The 25,736-nt window shown below is 62.3% G+C and overlaps 1 protein-coding gene across 1 annotated transcript; it reads left to right on the top strand.

Moving 5' to 3' along the window:
• The first annotated feature begins 896 nt into the window (after window positions 1-896).
• On the top strand, window positions 897-21,069 carry GLI1 (GLI family zinc finger 1). The gene is made up of 12 exons (XM_054183135.1): window positions 897-1,139; window positions 12,415-12,581; window positions 12,736-12,831; window positions 14,075-14,270; window positions 14,503-14,665; window positions 14,769-14,870; window positions 15,002-15,142; window positions 15,766-15,915; window positions 16,414-16,578; window positions 17,061-17,309; window positions 17,491-17,770; window positions 18,136-21,069. The coding sequence occupies exons 2-12, from the start codon at window positions 12,485-12,487 to the stop codon at window positions 20,403-20,405; spliced, it is 3,909 nt and encodes a 1,302-aa protein (XP_054039110.1). The 5' UTR covers window positions 897-1,139; window positions 12,415-12,484; the 3' UTR covers window positions 20,406-21,069.
• The last annotated feature ends 4,667 nt before the right edge of the window (window positions 21,070-25,736 follow it).

Raw genomic sequence — 25,736 nt, 5'->3', positions numbered from 1 at the left:
CCCAGCTCGGGGTGTCCTCGGCAGCATCCCGGGCGGGAGGGCTCGCTGGAGCCGCCGGCTCCCCTCATCCCTGACAGGGGTCTCGGCAGGGAGGTGGGTTCGCTCCTGCTGCGGGGCGGTTCCGGTGCTGGGAGGGTGGTCGCTGCTCAGCGATGACTGGGGGCACTGGCACAGGCTGCGTCCGTATCCCGGTGGCGTCCGGGCCACGGGAGATGCTGAGCCCGTGGGGGTCAGCCTGGGACGTCCCGCGTCTCCCTCCCCTCGGCCACCCTGGGACACCCGCACAGGGAGCTTCGGCCTCTCCCAGCTGTGGTGGAGGGAGCTGCTGGGACCTCGGTGCCCGGGCGGCGGCGGTGGGGCCTAGCTGGGCACCGGGAGCGTTGGCTGGCGGTTGCACGTCCCACGCGTGCACACGCTGCGCTTGTGCTCTGCACACAGGCGCGTGCTGTGCGGCTGGGGGGTGCGCGTGTGTGTCTGTGCACACGTGCACAAATGCTTCTGTGCGCGGGTGTGCGCAGATGCGTGCGTGCAGGCCTGCTGCCTGCGCCCCGTGCGCTCACGCACAAGTGCCCGCGCGTGTGGCCGCCTCTGCGTGCGCGCCCAGGGGTGCGAGCGTGGCACGTTGCGCACACGAGGGCACGCGGGCCCCCGTGCCCGCGCGCGGGCCCCGCGCGTGTGCGCAGCCCCGTGCCGGGTGTGAGCGTGCCGGGCGGCCGGCGCGCGGGACCGGGCGTGTGCAGGGCCGTGGCGGGCGCGCGTGCCCCGCGTGCGCGCGTGTGCAGGATCCAGCCCGGGTTTTCGGAGCGCCCGGGGCCGGCTCCCGGCCGGGGTCTCCGTCCCGAGCGCGCTCGGCGCCGCCGCCGCCCGAGTTGGCGGAGCGGGACGGGACCCGCCGCCCCGCGGCTCCGCCAGTTTTGCCGGGACGCGCCGCCCCCGCGGGGCTCCGGCAACTTTCTCTGGGCGCCCGGGGCGGGCCGGGGAAGTGCGGGGGGCGCCGCGCCGTCCCGCCCCGACCGCCAGGGTCCCCCTGGATGTGCCGCTCCTCGCCCGGACCGAGCCGCAGCTGCAGCCGGGGGAAGGGGGAGCGCAGAGCCGCGGGACCCGCCGCCCCGCCCGGGGCCGCCCGGAGCCGCTCGGAGGTAGGATCCGTCGGGCGAGTCGGGGCGGCGGGCGGGGGCTCGGGACGCCCGCGGGCCCCCGCTCCCCGGAGGAGCCGGGATGGCGCCAGACCCTCCGCCGGGCCGCGCCGGGGCCGTCCCGCTCCCGTCGGCGCCAGGGGGAACCTCGAACGGGGGCCCGCAGCGCGGGGCCCGGCGGGGAGCGGAGCCGGACGGCGCGGGGCGGCGGGGCGGGCAGAGCGCTCCGGCCTCGCCGCGCTCCCCGCACGGCCCCCGCGCTCACACCCGCTCCCACGCCCTCACGCTGCCGCCGCGCTTCGTGCGCCGGGGCGCGGGGGGGGGGGAACTGCTCCGGCCGCGCCGCTGCTCTGCCCGCCCGGGGAAGCCCCCGCAGCCCCAGGAGGGGAGGGCTGGGCCGGAGCGGGGTGCTCCGGGCCCCTGGGCAGGCAGCCCCGGCTCCAGGCGGCTCCGCTGCTGCCCGGACGGGGGGTGTTGGACCGGGAGCAGCGATCGGGTGGAAGTTACTGCCCTGGGCCGAGTGACACAGCAGCTGCAGGACTGTCCCCCCCACCCCCGGCACTGCTGGTGCAAGCTCCTGGCCATCTTGAGCCCTCTTACCCTGGGCCGGTCGTGGTGTACGCGGGGCTCCGCCAGCCACCCTGTGGGCTCTGCACCCAGCTGGCTTTGGCAGGGCGCTGAGCTGGCTGGCCCAGCCCCTGCGCCCCACGGCTGGAGCAGACGGCTGGATCCCCACCGACAGTACGCGCCGTTCCCTGGGCAAGGCTCCGAGGGGAGGAGGGTTTGGTGCTGGGACAATGGGTCCCCCTACTCCCCTGACAGCCTGCCAGGCCATGTGGGCAAGCGTCTGGCAGGAGCGAGGCCCAGGGAGATTCTGTGCACCCCAAGGAGCCTCTCACAAACCGTGGCAAAACGCCCGGGTCCCAACGCACCTCGGCTTCCAAGGTCTCATCCCACAGGCCCTGGAGCTGCGTTTCTTCCCTCCCCATGTGAGCTGTAGCTGTGTGTCCCACGCCTGGGAAACACACAATCATCGAACAGCGCAGGTTGGATGGGACCTCGAGCGGTCATCTGGTCCAGCAATTTGTGGGAAAGGGAGCCTAGATGAGTTTATCAAACCTCTCTGGTTTTGGGGGGAGGGCAGAGCTGCTTTTTCGAATCACTTGTGGAGCACCTCGAGTCCTTGCGTGTGCCAGTTCTAAGTGTCCGTCAGTCCTCCTGTACGCTTGCACGAGTACTGCTGCTGGCTTTACTACTTGGAGAGCTGGGGCTGGGGGCGGGTGGGTTGGGCGGGGGAGCTCAGCCTTGAGCCTCCCTACAGCCGAAACCAGGCTTGACCTCTCTGGTGGGAGCTCCAGGTGCCTGCTGTGCCCCACTGGATGCTCCCTCTTTGGCCACCTTTCTAAAGCCTCTAGGACCATCGGGTTCAGGTGTTGGCTCTGTGTGGCTCCCTGACTGGCATGACGAGTCTGGGGCCGGTGGTGCAGACTGGCCAAGGTCAGGCATGGCACAGAGGAGCGGGAAGGAACTGGCATTGCCAGCGTGAGAAGCCCTTGAGCAGGGCATTGAGATCTGGCCAGCTGAGCTTGCAGCTGAGCATGAGCTAACTGAGCCTCTGCGGGCACAGGCCACCCTTTGGGGGGTCTGCCCAGAACTGCCTGCAAGGCAACCCGAAACTGCACCAGGCCCGCAGCGAGCCAGGAGGGCAGGAAGGCTAAAGGCAGGGGAGGTGTCTCTGGAGAGTTACCCTCTCTGTGTCATGGTGCCACGGGCCAGGCCTTGCAGGCACACGCGAAGTGCAGATGGTCCCTAACCAGAATGGGGGGTACTCAGCATTGCAGTGACAGCCCGAGGGTTGCACCTCTCCTGCGAGGATGGAGAGGCAGGCAGCTCGGTCTGAGTAGGGCTGGACAGCTGTGGCATTTGCAAGGCTGTGTTTGGGGTCTGGAAATCTAGTAGATGCCCCAGCCATAGCTAGGGTCCTGTGCCCAGCCCTGGAAGGCGTGTGGGGGCCCAGCAGATGCTGCTGGATACCCAGATACCTGGGATTTTCCCCACCCTGCTCTGTAGGCTGTATGTGGCAAACCAGAGCCAATGGATGCAGCATCCTGAGGGTGGGCATTGGGTTTTGGGGCAGGGGTGGGTTGCAGGGAAGGGAAGAGGAAGCAGCAGGATGAAGTTTCCCCTTCAGAAATTCAGACCTGGGAAAACTTCCCAGTGTGGCTAGGTCTGCCGTGTCCAGCTAAGGCAGAAGCTGCCACCGTGGGAGACGGGGGATGGCAAAGGCACCTACTGTCCCCTACACGCTGTTGGGGGTGTTTGAAGCTGGTTTATTGATGCGCTTCTCTGTGCATAGCGTGAGTTGGGTTGGTCCATGCCCTCCCTTGACCCTTTCCCCAGCACAGTGAAGGTTACTGTTATTCAGCAAGGGTCTTCGGGGGCAAGGGGTTCTGCTGGACGTTGAAACCCTCGAGCAGATCCACACCAAAGCTCCCTGCGCCTGGTAGGACCCCCAAATTCCCCAACTATCAAGGATCCCAGCACCTCTGAGGAGACTGGCGTATCCTGACCTGAGCCCACCAGTGCATCTGCTGGCCCAGCTGCCACTGTGTGCGTGCATGAGCTCCCGGTAATGCCTGCGAGCGGACTTGTGAGGCCCTCTGGGCATCTGCTTGTAGCCAAGTCACTGGTTGCTTGGGGCAGGGGGTCCTCATCTCCCCCGCCTTCCAGGGTCTTTTCTATCAGAAAGACAAGCACAAAATCAGGAGCAGGTTTGGAGCCAAAGGTCGCCAGGCGCCCGTGGCCGCTTTAGCGGGAGGTGGTGGAAGAGACTCAGTACTGCGTTCCCCTCCTGGTGCTGGATCTGGCTGAGCTTCGAGAATCTCCCTGGAGCAGAGAAGTTTCCATCCGGGGGAGTGAGTCAGCGCGGACACCTTGTGACGTGCTGTCGTGTCAGCGCAGCCTGAGGAGAGGCGGGTGTTGGGCGCGGGCTTGGAGGGGGATTTACCGCTCGCTGTCCAGAATGCGTGATGGGTGGGCGGGCGGATGGGCTGGAAGACACGAAGGCCCTTCTTCCAGTGCAACTGGGGGATGCCGTTAGTGACATGCCGCAGCTCAGGATTCCGGCTGCAGTGCTGGAGGGGCTGGCCAGCCCGTAGTGCCTGGGGAATACCATTCTCCCCACCATGCTGTACAAGCGCGCACACCCTCGTGCATCCATGCACCTGCGTACGCACGCACCCTCATGTACACGCCTGTGCACGTGTTCACGTGCCCACAGACACACGCACACCTACACATGCACATACCCAGGTGTGACATGGCTTTCATGAAAGGAAATTCGTGGTGTTGTCTGTCCTTCCTTTTACGGGCCACGGGGCCCATTCTTGTTCACCTGTACTGACATACTAGAAGAGGGAAACCTTGAGTGTCTGGTAGTTGGTCAGAAGGGAGAGCAATCCTCCAAGCCCAGAGTGTCCCCCAGGAGCATGTATGTGCGCGCACACCCATGGACGTGTATACAGAGTGGCCTGTCGCATGTGTGTGTCCATACCTGTATGCACACGTGCACAATTGTCTGCCTGGCTGGTGCCTTGCATCTGTGGTACTGGAGTCTCTCTGGCTGTGTGCCTCAGTTGCTCTAGATATCTTCTCCTGGCGTTTAGCAATCCCAGCAATGTGATGAATAAAAAACCCCATCCATTGGATGGGTCCTTGGTGAGATTGAGGGGATTCTTCTACAGAAATCCTCAAAAGAACGCAGCAAGTGTACCCACCCCGATCCTTACGGCCCACCAAAACCCCTCAGAAGCTGCAGAATAACAAGGTGAACAGCTGATAAAATAGCTGCCTCCGAGTGGGAACAAGCAGCAAAAACACAGAGTCGGGTTTCAGCTCTGCAGCGTCCGGGTCTGAGGCGGGAGTGGGGTGGGGGGAATGTTTCCAGATGTGGTGCAACCCCACTGTCAAACTCCTGTCCCTGATCTAGGGGGAGCAAAGCCCTGGCTTTCCTGTGGCAGAGAACGCGGCTCTAAGCGATGGCGTTGCTGTGGGTATGGACAGAGCAGGAAAGCAGGCGTCTGTGCCACCCACCTCCACCAGTGGCACATACTCGGGAGAAACAAATGTGTCCCAGCAGGCAAGGGATCGCTGGGGACTTCTGGGAACAGTCTGAGGGCACCACCACCGCCACCTCTGAGCAGATGGAGGGGGTCTCCTGCCTCAAAGGAGGAGCAATTTATGCTAAGTCCCCAAGTGCTCTGCTTCCCTTGCTCCATGCTCAGCATGTCAAGAGACAGGCAGTTCCACAGATTAAAAAGGATTGCTATTGCATATCTAATCCTTTAAAGACTGCTGAAGTCCCTGCCAGGTCCTGCACATCCTCCTGCTCCCATCTTCTGAGGGCTCCTGCAGGATGGAGCTGTTGGGGTGGGAACAGGCTCTGTGTGAAGTACCCTGACTGCAGTGGGGGGACAGATGACACCGCAGCCCACTGCCTGCCGTGTCCTACTCTGGAGGAGTCCCTCCATGCGCTGGGTCGGGGGTGATGCCTTGATGCCATGGGAAGGAGCTGTGCCTGGCAGGGGCTCCTACAGCCCTGACTCAGAGCTGGGCTTTTATGGGTCCCACATGTTCGGTTTTGCTGTTTCCCTCCAGCACTGGGAAGGAAGGGGGAAGCATAAAAATTCCTTATAGCAGCTGCTGCCATGTGTGCACCTCCCCTTACCCTCACCCCAAAACCTTGCCCCCACCCAGACTCCAGCCCAATGAAGGCAGGGTTCAGGGAAGTGGCTTTACGCGAGCAATTTGCAGGGCTAGTGTGCGCTGGGGTCCAAAGCAAACAACATTGCAAGCCCTCGACAATTGCCTGCCTGCCCTGGGACCACCTATCAAGCACCACCACTCCTGCCTGGCTTGCCACGGCTTCCTGAGTGGCTCAGCTTGTGGTTGAGGGCTTGCGGTCCCTGCTTTACAGGGGGAACAGGCGCAGGGAGCGTGGAGCTGTGAGCTCCCACCCTGCAGCCCTCCTCCATGGGTTGTCTGTGCCCTGGGATACGCTGGAGACTGGGCAGCCAGGGCTGCTCCCCAGGCTGGTCTGCCTTCCCCTCTTCCCGAAGCACATGTGTGTTAGCACGTGTAAACGTGTCTAGAGGCATGTCAGTGCATGGTTTAGTGGGTGTGGGTGCATGTGGGAGCGAGGGGCTGGGTTGTTTTGCCCCCTGCTGAGATGCGGCGTATGGGTGGTGGTGTAGTGCGGCTTGTGTGAGGCTGTGCTGCTGGAGGGGTGGGTGGGCTGGGGAGGGACCGCTGGTCCTTTCTGGAAGCGGTGCGAGGGGCAGAGAATTTTGGCATGGGTGGGGAATGAGGATGTGTTACGTTTTCAGAAGGTGGCAGCTGGGGCTGCAGAAGGGAGGGAGAACCGCGTGGAGGATGTCCTGAATCCCTCCTGGCATGGATGTCTCTGCCCCTTTCCCTCCACACGTGTAAACTTCCCCTGAAGCTGGTTCTTCTCTGCCTCATCTTTTCCAGGCGAGGGACCACCTTGGAACGAGCTTGGCAGCCCACACCAGCATGAGATCACGACCCTGAATTGTCCCCTTTCAGACCCCCTGAACCTGAAGCAATGTGCTTTGTGGCAGCTGCAGTCCCGGGCAGATTATCTGCCCCATGCAGAGGAGCCTGGGCTCACCCTAAAGGCCTGGCCTAACGGTGGGGTCAGACGCATAGCGAGGCAACAGGGCGGGAGGTCCGCACATCACTTCTGCTGGAGGCAGCGATGAGAAAGCGTGTGGGGCCGGGGGACGCGGCTCCCCAGCGCAGACTGGCCTGGCCCCAACTTGGTCCTGTGGCAGGGAAAAGGGGCTTCTTCCAGGGGGGGAATATCACCATCTTTGCCGCGCTGTCGGTGGCCTTTCCCCACCCCTGGCCGGTGCCCGCTGTGGCGCCTGGGGAGGCCGTGCCGCGTGCGGATGGCTTCGTAGCTGGGGAGGAGCGTGTTGATGCTGTTAGACCCCACCTGCCCCGAGAGGCCGCTGGGATGTGTCCCCTTGATCCTGCACTGTCGTGGGCATGGGGGAGCGCTGGCTCCCTGGCAGCTCTCTCCCAGCCTTGCTCCTTGCACCTACGTGCTGCAGCTCGGCCTGGCCCTCTGCCGCGTTCCTGTTGTGTGTCTGCAGCGCTGCCCTGGCTGCGGCTCCGTCTGAACTGCTGCCCCGGTGTGGGAAGGCAGATCTTAAGCCAGATCAATGTTTTTCCTAAGGGCCTGTAGGGTTAAACCAATTGGGCATGTGGCTGACCTTGGGTCAAGACGGCGGAGGGGGCTGCAGGGGTGTCGGCGAGGCTCTGTGCCTGCGGCGTGCTGAGGGTTTTGCCTGCCCCAGGGCTGGAGCCCCCTCTCCTGAGGGGGAAAAGAGGATGCGCAGCGGTGGCCTTCTGGGGCGTCTCCCCACCCTGCCCCTGCTGCACCCCTGGACCCAGCTCTCTGCCTCTTCTCCCTGCTCTGGCCTTCTCTTGCTCCCTCAGCGTGGGTTTTGGGTGATCAGACCTGCAAACAGAGGGCGGCTCCCCCTTAGCTACTGGTGTAGCTCCCAACGTGCACACAGAGACACGCACATTCCCCTCATACGGAGACACGCACAAGCACACGTGCAAGCATGCAAGCAAACACATACGTCTGTGAGTGCATATACACAAGCACCCCCCCAAAACATACTTGCACATAAACAGGAATCCCTCTGCACACATGCAAACGCATATGGCCAGACTTGTGCATTCACACACAGACGCTTACAGGAACACAGATGCCCCCACGCATGCACACACAGAGCCCTCCCCCAGGCCCCCCACGCTGGGGGCTGTGCCGGGCGGGTTGATGGATTGTGCCACACACAGCTCAGCGCTGCTGGTCTATCGGCTGGGATCTCGGCCGCACGGGCTAATCCAGCCCTGACATCACATTCTTCCACAGTGGGACTCTGGGGCGGTTAACCCTGCCGGGGCTGGGCCCGGGGCGGGAGATGGCGGGGACAATGCCGAGGCGTAGACAGGGACCCCCACCGCCCTTGTGTGCTGGGCTGGATGGCAGCCACCCTGCTGCCGCACGCTGCACCCGCTGCTGCGGGCCGGCCGGCCCCGGGGCTGTCGGAGCTGGTCGGGAGCGGGGAGCGTTGCTGGTGCGAGGCGGGAGCTGGGGTGGGGGCTGCCCCGTCGCGGGGTGCGGTGGGGTGCAGCCGCCTCCTCCTCTGGCAGCCAGGTCTCCTCAGGGCACGCGGTTCCCCTGGCAGTGGAAACGGCCGCGTCTCCCTCCTTCCCGCCGCCTCTGCCCTGCCACCCGCCACTGTCGGCATCCCGACTGTCCCGCGGCACAACTCGCTACATCTCCTTTCCCTCTCTGCCTTCTGCGCCTTCTCCTCTGTCTCCTCCCCGCCCCCCCGCCCCGTTCCCCAGTGTCCTCAGGAAACTGGAGCCAGATGACAGATTTTAGATGTGTTTGCAGGAAATAAAAGGCAAGGAGCTGGGGGGGAGGGGGATGGCCAGTCCTGACCCCCTCCTGTGCGGTGTTTCGGAGTCTGGAGCCAGCCCCGCTTCGACTGCTCCTGCCGCTGGCTGCGCTCCTTGTTTTCTTGGCAGAGAGGAGGAGGAATGTGTTTCAGTTTGAGTTTCTTGGCAGGAGGAGACCGAGGGAAGATTCGCCTCAATCCCGGCTGCGCCTGGCTCTCAAATTTATGCCCATAGGCTGCGACTTGGGTGGGCCGCGGCGGTGTGCGGCAGGCGGGGGAGGCGAGCGCGGCGGTGGGGGGGCCGCGGGGCCGTTCCCATTGGCTCCCCGCGTCCCCGGCCCCCTCCAGCTCCCCCTGCTCAGGGGGCCCCCAGGGTCCAGGGAGCCCCTGCGGACCCCAGGGGCTGGGGGGAGCATCCTGCAGCTGAGACCTGTGGGCCCCGGGCGCTTTCCGCCTTGCACAGCCACCCCCCCACGCTGGTGCTGAGCAGCGGGAAGGTGCGGGATGGGAGAGGGCCGTGTCACTGCCGTCGTGCCCACCTGGCACCCGCCTGCCCCCAGGCTGCCCCAGCGGGGGGACCCAGCCCGTGCCAGGCTGGGGCTGATCGCCAAACTCCTGCCCTCTGCCTGGGCTGGGGAAGAAGGAGCCGCTGTCATGGCGCAGCGGGACCCTGACCCCCCTGCTGTACCGAGATGGCTGGGGACGGGGGGTGGTGGGGACCAGAGCCCCACTGAGCTGCCCCCAGTCCTGTGTGGTGGACGCGGAGGGGACGCGGAGGGGACACCGCCCCAGGCAGGGAGATGGCGCACGAGTCGTGGGGCGGGGGGGGTAACGTGCCTTGTGCTAGTGCCTGTGTGTTCCCCACGTGTGCTGTGCTCTGTGTGCCCACGTGTGCTCCATGCATGTTCATGTAACCCTGCGCACATGTGTGTGTTGTGTGCGTGTGTGCTGTAGGCATGCACGTGCAACTTTGCGTGTGCTCCATTGGACACACGTGTTCTCTGGTGTACCGAGCTGTGTGTGCACGCACTGCATGTTACACAGGTGCTGTGCTGTGTGCACACACGTGGAGATTGCGTGGCGGTCACTCTGCGGGTGTGTGTGCGTGTGCTCTCTGGTCGTGTGTGTGCAGGGATAGAGCAGGTGGCGGGCACGGCGGGGGCTGGCACAGCTGCGCACAGCAAGGTGAGCAGGGCTAACAGTCGGCGAGGCAGGGGGGACATCACAAAGGCTGTGGTGAGCTAACCCTTTTCCTGGAAGCGGTAGATGCTCCACAGATGCCCAATCTGCTTGGAACTCGGGGTGAGTCCGCAGCCCCGGTCGGGACGGGGAGCTGTAGGCTGGTGGGAGCCAGCCCGGCCCCGGGCTGAGCCCGTCGTGCCGTGGTGGCTGCGGTCTGGACGGGCACAGCCCCGCTGCCCTGCGGGCTGGGGCGGCCGCGTGGGGTTACTGCGCTGCGTGGTAGCAACCTGCCTGCTCTCGTGTGGAACAAGGAGCGGGTGGGCTGAGGCTGTGGGTCTGGGGCAGCCTGGGGGAGCTCGGGTGATAGTTCTTGGGAGGGGGAGACAGGAGGCTTTGGCTTTGCTGTGCTCCCACCCCCCCCGTCATCTCCCGGCTGCACGCGCCTCTCCAGATACGTGTGTTCGTGCACCCGTGTGCGTGTGTGCACACACGTGAATAGCTGTGTGCAGGAAGGGCTGGGGAGGGTGCTGTGCTTGACTTTCCAACTAGGCAAACTTTTGTGAGGGACTTGCAAACCCTTTCTTCGTTCCCTGTTGTGGCTGGGGTGGGGGGCAGCTGGGGGGCTTCTCCTGCAGCTAATCCCCCAATCTTTGCTGCAAGGCCCAGGTCCGGCAGGCAGGTAAGAGGCCCCTCCTCTGCCACTCGTTTCCTACTCATCTCTTCCCCTTGCCTGCCCCCAGCCCCACCACCTTCCCGGGTACCTCCCTCCCCCTTTGCCTGCCCTGCTGCCCCCCCCCCCCATTCTTCCTGGCTGACAGTCTCACAAAGCCCCGAGACAAGCTTTCAAAGGGGCAACTCATGCGGAAGAATTGCTGCCCCCCTCGGCCCCCCGTGCTCCAAACGCAACCCAGCACTTTCCCAGCGGGGTGAGGGGCTCCCACTCCCCCAGACCCCTTGTTTGGGGCGATTCCCTTGGTCTCTCAAAGCGGGAGGCTGAGGGGGCAGGAGACCTTGTTCCCAGCACCACCCACATGTGCCTCTCTCTCCCCCTGTGTTTTTTTCTCCTTCCAGAGCCTCTGTCCTTCATGTAAGCCCTCGGGGTCTCGGGGCCGGACAGTGACCATGGGTGGGGATGGGGCTGGGCGCAGAGGCCAAAGACACAGCCGCGGTTGGAGATCTGACCGCGGCAGGGCCAGGCAGAGGAGCAGGTGGAAATGAGCCCCAGGAACGGGGCAGGAACTTGCAGGTGGGGATGCGATAGTGGGCTGGGCTGAGCCCTGTGGGCAGGAGTGCAATGTGTGGGTGGGACAGGGCAGGGTTTTGACCTGCAGGCAGGGTGGGGACTCATGGGCAAGACAGGGCTGGGTGGGACCTGCAGATGCTGCAAGGACCCATGAGGAGGGCAGAGCAAGGTGCCAGCTCAGGTCCTTTGAGCAAGAATGGTTCTAACCGTCTGTGCCTTAGTTTCCCCTTTTGGCAGTTAGGGCTCACAGTTTTTACATCTGTGTGCTTGAGTGCAGATGTTCGTGTGGGTGTCTGGGTGCACACGTGTGCGTTTCATTCCTCGTGCAACAGGCACTGCGACGGGCTTGGGACTCTTGCTGGGACGGGACCCTCTTAGTACAGTGCCAAGCACAAGGGCACCTTGTTAAGTCAATATCCGAGGATGCTCATGATGGGCAACCACAGGGTGCCCTGCAGCAGTGTCAGCGCTTGTGCCAAGCTATCAGAGGTGGCCTCGAACTGGGCGAGGGTCTGATTTGTGCTACGCTCCTTGTGCTTGGAATGTGTGAACTCCCCCGTGCTGCTGCCACAGGGGGCCTGGGGGCCTGCCAGGGCCGGGGGCATGGGGACAGACACGCTTGTTTGGAGGGGGTGGCGGGCGGCCTCTGTGTTTGGCGTGGTGGCTGTGGTGACACAGAACTGCCAGGGCTTGTACCTCCCGCCCTCACCCAGCGCACCAGCGGCACGCAGTTTTCCGCGTGGTTATGTCTCTGCAGGGTCAGCAAAGGGAGGAGAGGGATGTGGGGGGCTGGCCCCGCAGACATCTCCCTTTGCACCTGCCCCTTCTCCCTTCCAGGTACATACGGGCCTGTGCCCAGGGCGCGAACGGCCCCCAGCTCCAGGGAGAAGGCGGGAGCCCTTAGGGCAGGGGTAGCCACCCTGAGAGAAGGGGAGCCCCAGGACGTGTACGTGTGGGAGGGGGCAATGGAAAATGCCGGGGGCCGCCAAAGCTTTTGGGTATGCGGAGATGCTGACCGGTGGTCGCTGCCGAGTCCGGTGCCCTCCAGCCCAGTTCCTCTGCCCTGTTCGTTCGTGCCCCAAAATGGGGGGGGCCGACAGGGCTTCCCCCTGCATCACCTGCCCTTCCCCGGGCAGTGCCCCCGGGCCTTCCCTTTGCCGCGGGCCGAGGGCAGGGGTGGGTGCCGGGGGCCGAAGCGGCGACACGGCGGGTCGTGCCCCCGGGCGGGTGCGGGGCGGGGGCCGGGGGCGCCTCCGCGCCCGGGGGCTGCGGCTGTGCTGGGGCGCCCCCTGGCGGCCGCGGGAGGGCGCGGGGACGGCGGGCGGCGACCCCGGCCCACCCTTGTCCTCCTCAGGCCCCGACCGGCTCCAGCCCCTCGGCGAGGACCAGATGTGCTCCTGAGCCCGGCCAGGCCCCGCCGCGACATGTTCAACCCTGTCAGCGCCCCGGCCGCCGGCTACGCCGAGCACTGCTGCCTGCGCCCGCCGCACGGACCGGCCCCAGCTGCCCCGGGGCCACAAGGTCGGTCGTAGCCCCCCTCGTCCTGAGCGGTGCCTGCAAGGGGCACCCGACTTCAGGCTCAGTCTTTGGGTTCAGGGGTGCTCTGGGGGTTTCCTCTCCCCCTCGGGCCACCCACCCTGATACGTCTTTGCGTCTTTTTCCTCCCCTCTGCCAGGACTTGATTTCCCCTTATGCCAGCAGTCAAACCTCATGAGCAGTCCCCGCGGTTATGGGTTGGTGCCAGGAGCCGAGCACCCAGGCAGTGGTGATGGTAAGTCTCCGGTCTTGGGAGGGCATGGGGCAGGTAGGGGGTTAGGCACCTCCTGGGGGTTGTGCTGTGTCAGGAGCGCAGGTGTGTGTGCCGAGGGGGACAGGCAGTGCTGGGGACGGTGACGCCTGTCGTGACGGAGGAGACTGCTGGGGCTTCGGGTGTCTTTCCTGGAACAGTGGTGCCTGTGTGAACAGGAGGATTCGCCTTGGCTGTGGCCAAGGGGATCAGGCACTTTTCTTGGGATGATATCAGCTGTTGCAGGGAGTACGCATGTGTCAAGGGGTTCAGGTACCTCCTAGGAACATTGATGACTGTGGCAGGGAGGGGAGGACACTTGAGCTTTGCCATAGTCCAAAGCCAGCAACAGGGAGAGGAGCGGCTGGAGAGCAGCCCTCCAGAAAGGGACTTGGGGGGGCTTGTTGGCAGCAGGCTCACTTGGAGCCAGCAGTGAGCCCTGGCAGCCAAGGGGGCAAACCGCATCCTGGGGTGCATCAAACACGGCACAACCAGCCGGTCGAAAGGGGTGACTATCCCGCTGTACTCAGCGTTGGTGCGGCCTCACCTCGATACCATGTGCAGTTCTGGGCCCCGCCATTGGAGAAGGATGCGAATGTCTGTGAATGCATCCAGAGTAAGGCAACAAAGCTGGTGGAAGGGCTGGGAGGAATGTCCTGTGAGGAGCAGCTAAGGACTTTGGGTACGTCTAGTTTGGAGAAAAGGAGGCTGAGGGGCGACCCCATTGCTCTCTGCAGCTTTCTGAGGAGGGGAAGTGGAGAGGAAGGTGCTGAGCTCTTCTCCCTGGTATGCGGTGATAGGATGTGTGGGAATGGGTCAAGGCTGTGCCAGGGGAGGTTTAGGCTGGACATTAGGAAGCGTTTCTTTAGTGAGAGGATGGCCAAACACTGCAACAGGCTTCCTAGAGAAGTGGTGGATGCCCCAAGCCTGTCGGTGTTTAAGAGGCATTTGGACAATGACCTTAATACCATGCTTGAAGTTTTGGTCAGCCCGAGTTGGTCAGACAGTTGGACTAGGTGATCATTGTAGGTCACTTCCAACTGAAATTATTCTACTCTACTCTACTCTACTCTACTCTATTCTATTCTGTTCTAAATCAGAAGCTAGCTGGCACACTCAGGGTACTCCTCCAGGCTCCAAAGCACCAGGCTTGTGTCCTTGGGGGTTTCTTCAGCCTCCTAGGACCCATGCTGAGAGGAGTGCCCCCCACTCTCTGCTGCCATCCCAGGCTCACGGTTCTCAACGCCCCGTGGTGCAGGCAAACTGGGCAAGAAGCGGGCCCTGTCCATCTCACCCCTGTCAGACTCTAGCATTGACCTGCAGACGGTAATCCGCACCTCACCCAACTCCCTCGTTGCATTCATCAACTCCCGCTGCGCCTCTGCCGGTGGCTCCTATGGCCACCTCTCCATCAGCACCATCAGGTGGGCACCAGACTTCAGCCCCACTGGCATGCATGCAGCTTGTCAGTCCGGGAGCCTGAATTCCCAACTTGGGGAGTGCCTGGGGTGAGGGCTAGGGAAGGCGGGAGCAGAGTGGGACGGTGGGTTAGGGAAGGAGTGGCTGGGAGTTCAGACACCTGGAATCCTTGGCTCAGAAGACCTACATTTCTGTCCTCTGATGGTGTCATCTGCTCATCCTTCTTGCTCTTTGCAGTCCATCGGTGGGGTACCAGAGTCCACCGCGTCAGCAGAAGGGCCAAGGCCACCTGTACAGCCACACCCCACCACCACCACCATGTAGTTCCCACGAACACCCGTCCACCCGCCCGGGGCTCCTGCACCATGCCCCAGCTCGTGGGACCCTCAAACACTGCCAGGTAAGGGGGCCTTGCACCCATAGAAGCGGTGCATCCCATATAAGCAGTGGTCCAGTAGGCATCTCCGTGCTGACTGCGTTCCACTTACCCCCTGCACTGGTAGCAGCTAAAGTTGGAGTGGAGCCTGAGCAGCCCTCTGACTGTCAGATACCCAGAGGAGAGATCCGAATGTGACATCTCCAGTCCAGCTTCCACAGGCACCCAGGTATGCTCCAGGCCTTGAGATGCCCCCCACTTCCCCAGGGCTGTATGCTCCTCCCTGGAACAACTCCCAGTAACAGAGAGCACCGTGGGTCGGTTGTACCTGGGGGTGCTCATCTGGCTGTGCTCCCCCAGGACCCCTTGCTGGGGATGCTCGATGTTCGTGAAGATCTGGAGAAGGAAGATGGGAAACCTGAGTCTGAGACTGTGTATGAAACCAATTGCTACTGGGACGGCTGTGCCAAGGAGTTCGATACGCAGGAGCAGCTGGTGCATGTGAGTTAGGTCCCGTCTGGGTACTCCCAGTCCCAGAACCTGCCCTCAGGCTGCTGGCTGACATCCCCCTGTGTCAACCCACGACTCCTACTCTAAGCCTGTCCTACACTGGCCCCCTGCTCTGCCCCCACCGAGAACTCACCACACAGGTGCAGAATGTTGGAAGTTGCCCCTAGGAAGGGAGGGACACGCATCCTCCACTTTGTGTAGACAAGTTCTTCGTGACCTTTCCATACCATGTCCCTATGGGGAACATCCAGTCTGGCCTCCCTCACCACTGGGGCAGCTCTCCTGAACCACTGGTGCATCCAGACTTCCTCCTTTGCTCTGTGTCTCCCTCCAGACACTCAAAGTCTCCTGTATCCCCTTGACCACCCCTCAGACTGCCTTCATCCCTATGTCTTCTCTTGGTCCTCCCAGAATAGCCCCCAGCCATCTCCTGTATTCCCTGCCTCCTTTAGACACCATCTGACCACTCTGTTTTCCCCTAATTTCTGGTGTCTCCACCTGCTATTCCAGTCCCACTGTGTCCATTTTTCCCATGATATTCCCTTAAGACACCTGTGTCTCCCTGACCCTTGGCGCCTTCCCCAGTGCCACTAGTGGTGCCCCTCTCTCCTCAGCACATCAACAATGAGCATATCCATGGGGAGAAGAAGGAGTTTGTGTGCCACTGGGCAGCGTGTTCCCGGGAGCAGAGGCCATTCAAGGCTCAGTACATGTTGGTGGTCCACATGCGACGTCACACAGGCGAGAAACCTCACAAATGCACGGTGAGCTGGCACGAGCCTTTGCAAAACCTCGGCCAAGCTGTGGTGCCTGGCACCGGGCAGAGCTCGGGGCAGGGTGCGAGCTGGCCTGCCGGGGCTATGGCCTTGAGAGAGACGTGGGGAAAATGAGGTGGGACAGACAGGGGCGTCAGGTAGTGCACGATGGAGTGGGGTTCAGGCGGGGCAGGCCAGAGCCCGTGTGATCCGTGGCACGGCAGAGATGCACATGAGGTAAAGACTTAGGGAGCGGGCTGGCTGCAGCATGGCCATGTGGCCAGTGCACAGTGAGGTGGCCAGTGCACAGTGACGCAGGCCAGAAGGATGAAGGCCGGCGCAGTGGTGTGAGCACAGGCACCTGAAGGAGGGCAGGCGTGTTGTGCATTGGCTGGGAGGTGTGATACGTGTCCGTGGCAGTTGTGCCATGGGTGTGTAGTGTGGGGGTGATGCGGTACGGGGTCTGTTGAAGGTGTGTGGCATGTTTCACCCTGCTTGCCTGCGCAGTTCGAGGGCTGTAACAAGGCCTACTCACGCCTGGAGAACCTCAAGACGCATCTACGCTCACACACGGGTGAAAAACCCTACGTGTGTGAACACGAGGGTTGCAACAAGGCCTTCTCCAATGCTTCTGACCGGGCCAAGCATCAAAACCGTACCCACTCCAATGAGGTACAGTCCTGTCTGGGGCTCTTTGCACCCCTTTGGGCTCCCCGTATGCCTCCTAATTAGTCCCGTACTCTGTAAACTCCCTGCATCCCTGTTTTTGGTTTTGTTTTTTTTTCCCCTGTGTGCCCCAATTCCCTCCTTGCCTGCTCTAATAAAGTATGGCCCCCTGTTCCCTTCCTCAGTCACCTGCGTTCCCACCAGGGTCCCTTCACCCCCTGCCCCACGCCTGTGAAGCACCATCCTTGATTCCTCTTCTGGCTCCCCGTGGCCTCCTCCAGGGCCCTGCTGTAGCGTCTCATGTGCCCCCTCCAAGGGGACTCAGCTTCTCTGATCCCTTCCCACCCTCGGTTCCCTCAGTTCACGGGCCGACTCGAGAGGGAAGGGAGGGGGATTTATTTCATGCCCAGCTGGTACTTTGTTGGGGGGGGTCTCTGGTCGGAGCTAGCACCCTCCCTCCACCGTGCCTACCTTTTTTTCCTCAACAGAAGCCCTACGTGTGCAAGATTCCAGGCTGCACCAAGCGCTACACAGACCCCAGTTCCCTGCGCAAACATGTGAAGACGGTGCATGGTCCCGATGCCCATGTCACCAAGAAGCACCGAGGGGATGTCGTGCCAGGCCGTGCACTTCCCACCCCCAGTGGGCCCCCGGACATGAAGCAGGAGAAAGACACAAATGGCCCCACGGAGGCCAGGAAGGACGATGGCAAACTCTTGGTGCCTGACTTGGCCTTGGTAAGGAGCCGGGGGTGCGATGACGGAGGGAGGCTGGGCCAGACCTGTCGGAGGAGTCAGTTTGCGTGGTGGGGGAGTCATCATCTCCACATCTGGCAGGGTGTGGGCTCACAGGTTGCATTAAGCGTGCAGTGGATATCTGACCCCCTTTTCCTTGGTTAATGTTTTGGGTGCCACCTAGAAGCCGCAGCCCAGCCCAGGCGGGCAGTCCTCCTGCAGCAGCGACCACTCCCCGCTCGGCAGCACCACTAACAACGACAGTGGGGTGGAGATGGCGGGCAACGCGGGTGGGAGCTACGAGGATCTGTCCACACTGGAGGATGTGGTGCCCGGTGAGCCCATGGGTACCTCAGGGCTCATGGCCCTCCACAAGCTAGAAAATCTTCGGATTGACAAACTGAAGCAGATGAGGAAGCCATCAGCTACCAACAGCCTGAATTTGCCAGCCATCCCTGGAGCCGGTGAGACTGTGGTTCCTTCCCACCCGAATGCGGGGCCAGTCCCATGGGCACTGTGTCAAGAGAGGTCTGGTTTGCAGCCAGAGAGGTTTCCCCATCTTCCTTTCACTAGCGGTGGACCCCCATGTCTGGGCTGTGCCCCATCTTGGGACTTGATGACCTTAATGGTCTTTTCCAACCTAAATGATCCTAAATTATCTTCTGCCCCTCTTTGTTGCCACCAGTTGAATCTGCTGCTTGTCCTACCAGGCACTAACCACGGAAGAGGCCACATCCTGGTACTGGAGGCCTTGTTCCTCCTTTGACCGCTGGTGCCATGCTGTTGTGTCCCAAGTGCCCTGGCGTAACCCCTCCTTTTCTTTCCTCAGGCCTGCCTGGGGAGGTGCCCGGCGTCTCCGTGCCACCACCGGCTGCCTCGCACCGGCGCGTTGCAGAGCTGTCAGCAGCAGAGATGGGCATGCCGCTGAACGAGCGCCGGAGCAGCGCCACCAGTACCGTAAGCTCAGCCTACACGGTGAGCCGGCGCTCGTCCCTGGTGTCCCCGTACCTGGCTGGGCCGTGTCTGGGCGGCGAGGCAGGGGCACTGCCCGGCGGGGCAGGCCTGGCAGATGGCTATGACCCCATCTCTCCGGACGCGTCACGACGCTCCAGCGATGCCAGCCACTGCGGGGGGCTGCCGGGTGTGGGCAGCCTTACCCTGGCCCAGCGCTACCGCCTCAAGGCCAAATACGCTGCAGCCACAGGTGGCCCCCCTCCAACCCCGCTGCCCAGCAGGGAGCGGGTGGGCATGGGTGGCCCCAGCAGCTTACCTGGGGACCACCTTGGGCCAGCTGAACCCTGCTACCTTGCAAACGGTTTGCTGCGAAGGCACAGTTCCAATGACTACCCTGGCTACGCAGGCAGTGTTCCCCCTCACCTGGTGCCTCGGAATGGTGTGCGGCGGGCCAGCGACCCTGCCCGGACCACGGCCAACCCTCATGCTGTGCCCAAGGTGCATCGTTTTAAGAGCATGGGTAACGTGAATGTGCCAGGAGTGGGCAGAACTGCTCTGCAGCCCTTGGGTGGTTCTGATGCCAACCTTCAGCGCCATGTCTTCTCCCCACGCCCACCCAGCATCAGTGAAAACGTCTTCCTGGAGAGCGTGAGCATAGAGGGCCCTGGCCCAGGCACAGACTCTGGCTTGCTAGAGATGGAACAGTACTTGAACTACCCTGAGGAAAGCTTCCCATGCCAGGGGACAGGTGTGGAGCTCCAGTGCGAAGGCCTCTATGGCAGCACTCACCGGACCACGGCGGGTGTGCAGCTGAACCCAGGAGGGCACGGGGACATGGAGGAGGGGTTGCTGCAGTCCGAATTCTCCCTGCCTCAGTGCCAGATGAACCAGCACTTCACAAGTATGCATGCCGGCAACAGGACCATGCCAGCTACTTGGGATGAACCTCTCCAAGGCAATCTGGAAATGAGTTCTGGGCAGCCAAGTGTCAGTGCCTCTGCTGCTGCCATGTCTGGGCCACACTGTCACCATCAAAGTACTGAGTACCCACTACCCAGTTCTTGTGGGCAGCAACCCAAACTTGTGAGCTCGTGCCAGGACAGTGGATTTTCTGGGAGGCACCGGCTTAACCGACTACAGATCAAATCTGAGCAGCGTTACCCAGCACCTGCCCCAGCACTTGCTCCCTGCCAGAACACTAAGCTTGCTGGGCCCGTGCAGCCTCCTGCATCATTTGGCCAAGCCGTGAATGTAGGGCCTGGTGGTTACCAGGCTGAGGAACAGGCGCCTGTCGGTTACGTGGGCATGTTGAGCCCGGGGGGTAGAAGAGCCCAGACCCCCACCACGCAGACCAAAGAAGTGATGGTCCGTAGCTACGTGCAGGCCCAGCAGGCTCTGATGTGGGGAGACCAGCTAGCATCCAAAGGAGGGGAGGCCGGCATGGGGCCGGGCAGTGAGCCTGGGCAGTGCCAAGCCATGCAAGCACCACTGTACCTCAGCCCCAAGTACTCTGGTTACCAGGCCAAACCCGATCACCTGCAGGGTCTGGCAGAGACCCCACACCTCCTAAATGCCCCATGCTTCAACCCAGAGATGGTGCCACACCCTCCTGGTGGCCCTAAGCCACCTGGTCACCAAAACAGTCTGAACTACGCGGGCAACCTGCCTCCGCCAAGTCATTCCTATGAGGGGGTGGAAGCCAGCTCCCGGCGTGTACTTCGCTTGCCCCCTGCCCGCCCCACACCTGAGGGGCCCGGTAACACCCTGCTGTATTACCCAGGCCAGGGCACACATCTACAGGTGGGCAAAGGTGGGCAGAAGCTGCTGGGCCAAACGGCAGCCAGCTGTGGGGGTCCCGGGCATTATGGTGGGAGCTTGGAAGGACTCAAAGGCAGTTCATATTACTACCCAGATTCAGGGGAGCGGGTGGCCAACAGCCTGGACTCCCTGGACCTGGAGAATACGCACCTTGACTTTGCTGCCATTGTGGAAGATGCAGAGACGGCTGCGCTGCCTGGGCCCCCGAGCCCGGCGGGGGGCCTCCTCCTGCCTGCGTCTGGTGGTGCCAACATGGCTGTGGGCGACATGAGCTCCATGTTGAGCACTCTGGCAGGGGAGAGCCATTTCCTCAACTCCCTGTGCTAACTAGGGGGTACCGGCCATCAGGTGGGCATGTCTGCAACCCGGGGGGGGGTGTGTGTGTGCAGACCACCTTTGGGCAGAAGCTGAAATCCCTTCTCACAGGCAGTTTTATGCCTGGGGCAGGGGCAGGAAGGGGGGTAAAGCAGGAGAAACACCCGTGGAGTCTCCCCTACTCCACTTTGTCAGTGTCGGGCTCTTTCAGGGACGGAACGTTGCTGGGTCCCAGACCCAGACGCAACCCTGATCAGGCACTTCAGGTCACCCCTTGCGGGGGGAACTTGTTTTACTGAGCCCTTTTATTCCGGTGCCTGGAACCTTTCCCTGCCTCCCCCAGCCCGATGGACAAGGTGGCCCTGCGCATTCTTAATGTCGAAACCAAAGAGTTCCACGCTCCCCAACCCCGTGGGCAGGCCCCATCCCTATGTTCCCACTGTTCTCGTGTCATCCACCGCCCCCTGAAATCCTAGTCTTTGTCATGACTGTAATCACTCCTTGCTTGGCGAGTCCCCGCCGCCGCGGTCGGTCAGAAAGGGGAGGCAGTTCACCACAGGGATGGTGTCGGGGGGCTCGGGGTGCTTGGCACTGCCTGTGTCGCTCTGTACATAGTGTGCATATGTGTATGTCTCTCCTGTGGGCGTTATCCCAGCCTTTCTTTTATTTGACAGAAACAGCAGTGCCTCTCCTCCCCATTAAACCTGTTCTCAGGGGAGAGCGAGCTGTGTGCTTTTTTTATCCCTACAGATGGGCTCCAAGCTGGACCCCTGTGCGGTGTACGGCCCTCCCTGCCCGCTCCCTCTTGCCCTCATCTGGGACCAAGACCCACTTATGCCCTGTAGAAACACTGCCCCCCCGGCACCTTCGGACTGGGGACCAGCCCTAGCACGGGAACCCCGCGCTGATTCCAGCTGCAGGGGTTGGGGGGGGGGAAAGGGCAGAGCTGCCCCATGCTGCAGACACGGCAGCGCTGAACAGAAGCAGCCGCAGCAGCAGAGCGAGAGCCATGTACACTTGGAGGCTTAGTCTCAAGGGACGGCTCAGTGCCTCTAGGACTGTGCCTGGATCTGAGACTTTTCCTTCAGACCATCTTGGCTCCTCTGGGGGCTACTCTCAGCTCTTCCTTAGGCATTGGGGTGCCTCCTTGGCACCTCTAGGGCTGCCCTGAGGGCTGGGGGCTCTTTGTAGGGTCTCCAGGACTGTCTAGGTGTGTTTGGGGCTGCTCTGGGGCTTTTCTGGGGTCTGTGGGTAGCCTTTTGATGGCTCTGAGGTGCTACGTGTTCCCCAGTGTTCTTTCTGAGGGGTGCCTTGCTGCTTCTGCAGCGTGGCAGGGCTTCCCAAGACCCCTAAGGGCACACTCAGTGTCTCAGGGTAGCACTGGTCATTTAAAATCTATAAATTGGGTGGTTTAGGCCATCCTGGTGTCTCTGGGGATGCTCCAGGGATCTTTCCAGGCTGTTAGCATATTGCTGGGGCTGTTCTCCAGGTCTCCGAGTAGACGTCTTTGTGCTGCTTGAGCTGCTGCTGCTGTGCCGGGGCATTCCCAGTTATTCCGAGGCTCCTGCAGATTCTCTGGGCTTTTCTAGAACCTCCGAGTCACGCTCAAGAGCATCCCTCCTGGTCCCTGGGCCTGTTCTCAGCCCAACTCGGGTCCTTTCAGGGTCTGAAGGTGTCTGGCCTGAGTCTTGGCGGGGAGGGGGGGGCTTTCTGGGACTTCCCAGGTGCTGCGGGGTCTCTATGGCCGTGGTGGGTGCCCGGGGGCTGCGGGCTCCGGGACGTTCCCCACGGCGGGTGCGTCCTCAGGGCGCCGAGGCCCGACCTGCGCTGCGGGGCTGCGCGCCAGGCCCGCGGGGGGCGTTGAGGGTCCCCCGGCCCCGCTCCCGTTCCCCCCCCCCCCGGCTCCGTTTTCCGGGGGGTCACGCGGGTCTCCGCGCTCCCTCCCGCGCCTGCGCCGGGACCCGCCGTTTCCATGGCGACAGCGCGGCGGCGGCGGGTAGCGAGGCGAGGGCGCTGCGCGCGCGGCCCCCGCAAGCGGGCGGGGGGAAGTCCCGCCCCCTCCGCCTGCGCGCGCCGCCGCCACCCGCCCCGGCCCGTTCTCCGCAGCGCCCGCTCGGACGCGGGTACGGGCCGGGCCTGCAGCCGGGCAGCTCCCCGGGGGCTCTGCCGGCTCTGACTGGAGTAAAGCCCTGAAGAAGCGGAGAAAAGCCGCCTCCGACACCCGGGGCGGAGCCGGGCGCGGCCGTTCGGGGCGCCGGGTGCCCGTGGTGGGAGAGGCGGTGTGACTTGGCTGTGCCGGCGGGGAGGGGGGTGCCGTTGCGCCCGGGTTTGGGGGGTCTGCTGGGGGCAGAGGCAGGACTCGGGTATTGGCAGCGATAAGCGACCCTTTTCCTTCTCGGGATGGGGACAAGAGAACTGTCACTGTGTGCTCTAAGCCTGTTGTTCTTGGGAAGGGATTAAATGCGGGATTCTCTGGGCTGGAACTGTAATCGCAAAAGGAAGATGGCGAAAGAGAAGGAAACGTCCTAAGAAAAGCTGAGTTTGCGGTCATGGTCTAATGCGTGTCGATGGAGGTGTCCAGGCACACAGGAAAAAGCGTGTGGGATGGAGGGAGCGGGGGGAAGGTGGTGTGTTCCCAGCCAGATCTCTTCCTAGTGGTGCCCTGTTTTTCCTTCCTGCTATTACAGCTCTTATGGTTGTAAGGCACAAACACAGTCTGGGTGGAGAATGGCCCTGAGGAGAAGGACCTGGGGGTGCTGGTGGGCGAGAAGCTCAACAGGAGCCAGCAATGTGCGCTGGCAGCCCAGAGACCACCCCCATCCTGGGCTGCATCACAAGAAGCGTGGCCAGCAGGGCGAGGGAGGGGATTCTGCCCCTCTGCTCTCCTCTGGTGACACCCCACCTGGAGTACTGCGTCCAGCTCTGGAGTCCCCAACGTAAGAAGGACATGGACCTGTTCGAATAGATCCAGCGGAGGCCACAGAGATGACCAGAGGGCTGGAGCCCCTCTGCTGTGGGGACAGGCTGAGAGAGCTGGGGGGGTTCAGCCTGGAGAAGAGAAGGCTCCGGGGAGACCTTCCAGCCCCTTCCAGTCCCTAAAGGGGCTCCAGGAAAGCGGGGGAGGGACTCTGGAGCAGGGAGGGGAGCCATGGGACGAGGGGGAAGGGTTTTAACCTGAAAGAGGGAGATTTAGGTGAGGCATTGGGAAGAAATTGTTTGCTGTGAGGGGGGTGAGCCCCTGGCCCAGGTTGCCCAGAGAAGCTGTGGCTGCCCCATCACCACCTGTGACCCCCCCGGCACATTCGTAGCCGCTTCCCGCGCTCGCTGCTGCCGCCCGGCGACCCAGAGCCGGTTCTGCAGCCCGGCCCGAGAGAGCGGAGGCCCGAGGGCGAGCCGACACCGCTGGTGCTCCAGCGAGCTCGCCGCCACCTGGAGCGGCTTCTGTGCCGCCCGCCTGCAGCGGCGGCCGCCCCGTCCCGCCCCGAGAGCGGCCACCAGCGGTCCGGTACCGGCTCCGACCATGCTCCCAGAAGCGCCCGTCAGTCCTCCGAGAGTACATCTCTATGGCCCCACGGTCCTCCCGGGTACAGGAAATGCCTCTCAGTCCTCCGGAAGTTCGTCTCTATGGCACTTCAGTGCCCCCAGGTGCCAGAACTGCTCGTCAGTCTCCTGGGAATCACCTGCCTCCAGCGCTCTGCCGAAACTACAGAAAATGGCTAACAATGAACCATAAAAATACCTGAAGATTACAAAAAAACCCCAAAGCGACCACCGCGGAAATCTTCTCCACAACAACAAGCCGCCAGAACTTGAACACAAGTGGCGAGAGAACCACCAGAGGCGAGTGGGAACGCCCAAGAAGGGAAATAAACAGGGGCGTCGCTTCGCGCGCGGGGGCTGGCGGCAGGTGGGAAAAGGAGCTGCCGCTGCTGCGGCCGCCATTACGGCTGCCGGCGGGGGGGGTGCTGGCCCCGCCCCTTTCCCAGGGGATTGTGGGAAGAGCGCCGGGCGGGGACTCGGGGCTGGTGGGCGGGGACTCGGGGCTGGTGGGCGGGGACTCGGGGCTGGTGGGCGGGGACTCGGGGCTGGTGGGCGGGGACTCGGGGCCGGTGGGCGGGGACTCGGGGCCGGTGGGCGGGGACTCGGGGCCGGTGGGCGGGGACTCGGGGTATATAAGCCACGGCCTGGCGGAGGGAGCTCATTCTGCCGGGGGCTGCGGCGGGTTCAGGTCGCTGGGCGGGCGTGTTTTGGCATTTAGAAAAGCGGAGGTAAGAGGTTTGGGGTAAGACCTTCAGGACCAGTTAGTGTCCAGCAGCCTGTAGAGTAGAAAGTCACCTTGGATGCTGCTCTCTTTTTTTTTTTTTCCAGGTCAGTAATTTTGTAATGAGTGTTCAGGGGTGCCCAGATAGTTTAATAGTACGCTTTTCATTATTTCAGGAGCACTGCATTTTCCTAGAATTCCTGATTTTATTGAAGATGGAACTGTGTTTCTTTTACCAGCTTTGCTGGTATATTATATAAGTTGCTGATATGATTTATCTTAATTGTCTAGATGATGAGATTATCTAGCAGGGGTTAGGGTGAGCATCTTGTATGCATCTGTATATGGCAGTTCAGCATTTCCCAAAAAAGCAGCAGGGACGTAAGGCGTAGTGTCGTTCAGGGCATGGGATGCCTCCTCACCTTTCCCTGTAGCCCACAGAGTACCGCGGTGTCCCTGGAGCTTTTGCAGCTTGTGGCAGGGCCCTTAAGGATTGTGTCAGGGCATCACTTATTTTATGGGTCTGTAGCAGGGCCCAGAGTCCGTGGGAAGACAGAAGACAGGCGGTGCCCACAAAATGCAGGGCACGACTTGGAAGAGCAGCTCCTGAGAAGCAGCCGACGCAGGGGCTTCAGGGTTGCGAATACGGAATGGGAGCTGTTGGGAAGAACTGGGGTTCCCCCCTTGACAGTTGCGGAGAACAGAAGGGGTTTCTAAAGTTCTGGGATGGGGGATGGCTAGGAAAGGGAGGCAGGTTCATCAGTCTTTGCATTTGGATTTGAGTGTCGATGAGGTCTGCTCTGTTCTAGTCTCTTGCATTTGAGGTGAACCGGGTAGTGTTGAGGAGGAGCACGGGACTGGTGATTCCGCACAGGCGCAATGGTGATTTTGTGTTTGTTGGTGTCAGGTCCCATAAATAATTGTTGCTGCAGCCTCTGACTCTGGAATCGGTGTGGAGCAGGTGAGTGGACTGTCACAGCACTTCTGAGGATGTGGGTGTTGTGGAAGAGATTGGCATCTACTGTTGTGAGGCACCCCCCCGGGGGATGAGCTGCACGGATGGTCACCATCCTCCTCCTCGC

The sequence above is a fragment of the Rissa tridactyla genome, chromosome 24, assembly GCF_028500815.1.
Source record: "Rissa tridactyla isolate bRisTri1 chromosome 24, bRisTri1.patW.cur.20221130, whole genome shotgun sequence".
NCBI lineage: Eukaryota > Metazoa > Chordata > Aves > Charadriiformes > Laridae > Rissa > Rissa tridactyla.
This window is presented reverse-complemented; position numbering and strand designations above follow the sequence as displayed.

Bases quoted from the DNA above. Each gene is read 5' to 3' on its own strand.
- GLI1 (XM_054183135.1), top strand. From the start codon at position 12,485: ATGTTCAACCCTGTCAGCGCCCCGGCCGCCGGCTACGCCGAGCACTGC. The intron at 12,832-14,074 runs GTAAGTCTCCGG...CTGCCATCCCAG, and splicing joins GCACCCAGGCAGTGGTGATG to GCTCACGGTTCTCAACGCCC. The intron at 15,143-15,765 runs GTGAGTTAGGTC...CTCTCTCCTCAG, and splicing joins CGCAGGAGCAGCTGGTGCAT to CACATCAACAATGAGCATAT.